Below are 2,007 nucleotides of genomic sequence, written 5' to 3' on the forward strand. Positions count from 1 at the left end.
CTGCCAACTTCAAGCAATCCTCCCATCCTGGCCTCTAAGTGCAGGGATTACAGGTGTGAGCCACTGTGCCCGGCCTTCTTCAGGGTTGGTGAAATCCCCTGTTGCTCATACTGGCTCTGAGAGGCCTAGGGGCCCCCGAGGGGGACCAGTAGAGGCAGGTCTCTGGCTGAGGGAGAGTGAGGGTGTGCTCAGGACTCCGCGGGTGTGGCCAGCACCTGGTGAATGCACAGCCGATTCGCAGGTCCAGTTCCTGGCGAGCATCCACTGAGAGCGCCTCGTTGTGGTCAGGCTCGCCCAGGCGGGCCATGGCATTACAGATGTCTGTGTCCGTGATAGAGCTAAACCTGGCCCGGAACACGGTCTTCTCACCACCATGGGCCTTGTTCATGACAGGCAGAACAGCATCAAGAACCTGGAGGTGGGGAGTGGCCAGCTGTGACAAACCTCCCAGATCCCTGCCACAGCTCCCCACCCCACTGTGAAGCCTGGCTCCTTCCAGGAAAGAACACGTGTGCTCAGCCCCCTCTCCTGCCCCTGCCAGATCCTCCTCTATCCCCCTGGCTTTCCAGAAGCCCTGGGCACTCCACACCACCCCACCACACGACTTTCTTTACTCCCATCTAGAAACATATTTGAACACTCCCTTCTTACTCCCGCCCTCTCTCTTCTAATCCTCTGCTTTCATCCCCACCAAATCAGGAAATGCTACTGCCAAGTACACGAGGGACCTCCTAGTCCCCAGACCCATCCCACATGACCCGATTCCCTGCCTTCTAGGAGGGAGGGCTTGGAGGGGTGGGTGGAAATTTTAAGAGGCTGAAGAAAAGACAGGGAAGGAGAAAAGAATGAAGGCGAAAGGAAATGGGCAAGAGCAGGAAGGCCACAGGTGGTCCCAGCTTGTGGTGGGGGCAGCTCGGGCTAAAGCACAGCAGGGGTCCTGGAGCCGAGACTCACTAGGAAGGCCGTGCAGTGGGACTAGGGTCGCCGCCAGAGCCTGGCCACGCAGCTTCCTTACTGGGAATAAGTGGCTTCATTTCTGAAGGGAGAAAGCCCCATGAGCTGCCCCCATTCTCCACTCCCAGATGCAAAGGCCCCCAGGGAGGAGCCGCCCTGCAGGGGAGGAGGGAATCTGGGAAGAGACAGAGTGTGACCGCATTTGCTGAGGGTGCTGTACTGCAATGCCAGGTGCCTGAGCTCTGTCTCACTGACCAGCTCTTGGGCCACAGGCGAGAGCTGGGGGTACAGGAGCACAGGGGCGACCCATAGGGAACAACAGCCTGAAGGGCACCAAGTGAGACCAGCAGACATGGCCACTGTGAGGGCACCATGGCCAGGGCAAGCATGGGGCATAGGGTGTGCACAGGGAGCTGCCACCTGCTTCTCTGCAGGGCTCCCGGGGTTGGCTGGAGGCGGGAGGCATCCTGGGTAGGGCAGGAGATGAGCAGAGCGAGGCCTGCAAAAGGAGCTCAGTGCTGAGGTCGGGAATCAGCCAGCATCAACCCAAGGTCCCTGAGAAGTCACGCTGGGCACAGGATGCTGAACACCAAGCTGCCCCATGACAGTCCCATTCTGAAACCTGCATCCACCCAATTTCGCCCCTCCTATGTTCACTCATACTGTGCGGCCCCAGCAAGCAGAGGCACAACTGACCACCTTTAATACAAGCCTATGCAGTTAAAAACATCTATGGAATTTCAGAATAAAGGGAGGTGAGAGGTGTTTTTAAACCAGTACAGTTTACTCCCTCCTTTGGCCCCAGGAATGGTGTGACTGCTGGTGTCAGTTTGGGGCTGGCGTCAGAAAGGCCAAAAATGAGGACCAAACTGAGCCTCATACTCACCTCAAAGCAGATGTTCTCCCCTTCCTTGTCACAGTCCAGCCATAGCACGATGTAGTCGCAGCCTCTGCCCTCCACCTGCCACACAGCACACGTTCACATGCACCTGCTGCAAACCCAGCCCGTGCCACCTGCCCCGTGCTCCTATCCAGGACAGGGCTTGGTCCCAG

General features: G+C 58.0%; 1 protein-coding gene across 1 annotated transcript in view; it reads right to left on the reverse strand.

Moving 5' to 3' along the window:
- TOP3B (topoisomerase (DNA) III beta) overlaps positions 1 to 2,007 on the reverse strand; it is a 24,837-nt gene that overhangs the window by 13,335 nt on the left and 9,495 nt on the right. The window contains exons 5-6 of the mRNA XM_011947335.1: positions 1,841 to 1,915; positions 216 to 412 (exon numbers count right to left, since the gene is read on the reverse strand). Of these exons, the coding sequence (XP_011802725.1) occupies positions 216 to 412; positions 1,841 to 1,915 (272 nt within the window). The remainder of the gene's footprint in view (positions 1 to 215; positions 413 to 1,840; positions 1,916 to 2,007) is intronic.

The sequence above is a fragment of the Colobus angolensis genome, unplaced genomic scaffold, assembly GCF_000951035.1.
Source record: "Colobus angolensis palliatus isolate OR3802 unplaced genomic scaffold, Cang.pa_1.0 Scaffold260, whole genome shotgun sequence".
NCBI classification, from domain to species: Eukaryota; Metazoa; Chordata; class Mammalia; order Primates; family Cercopithecidae; genus Colobus; species Colobus angolensis.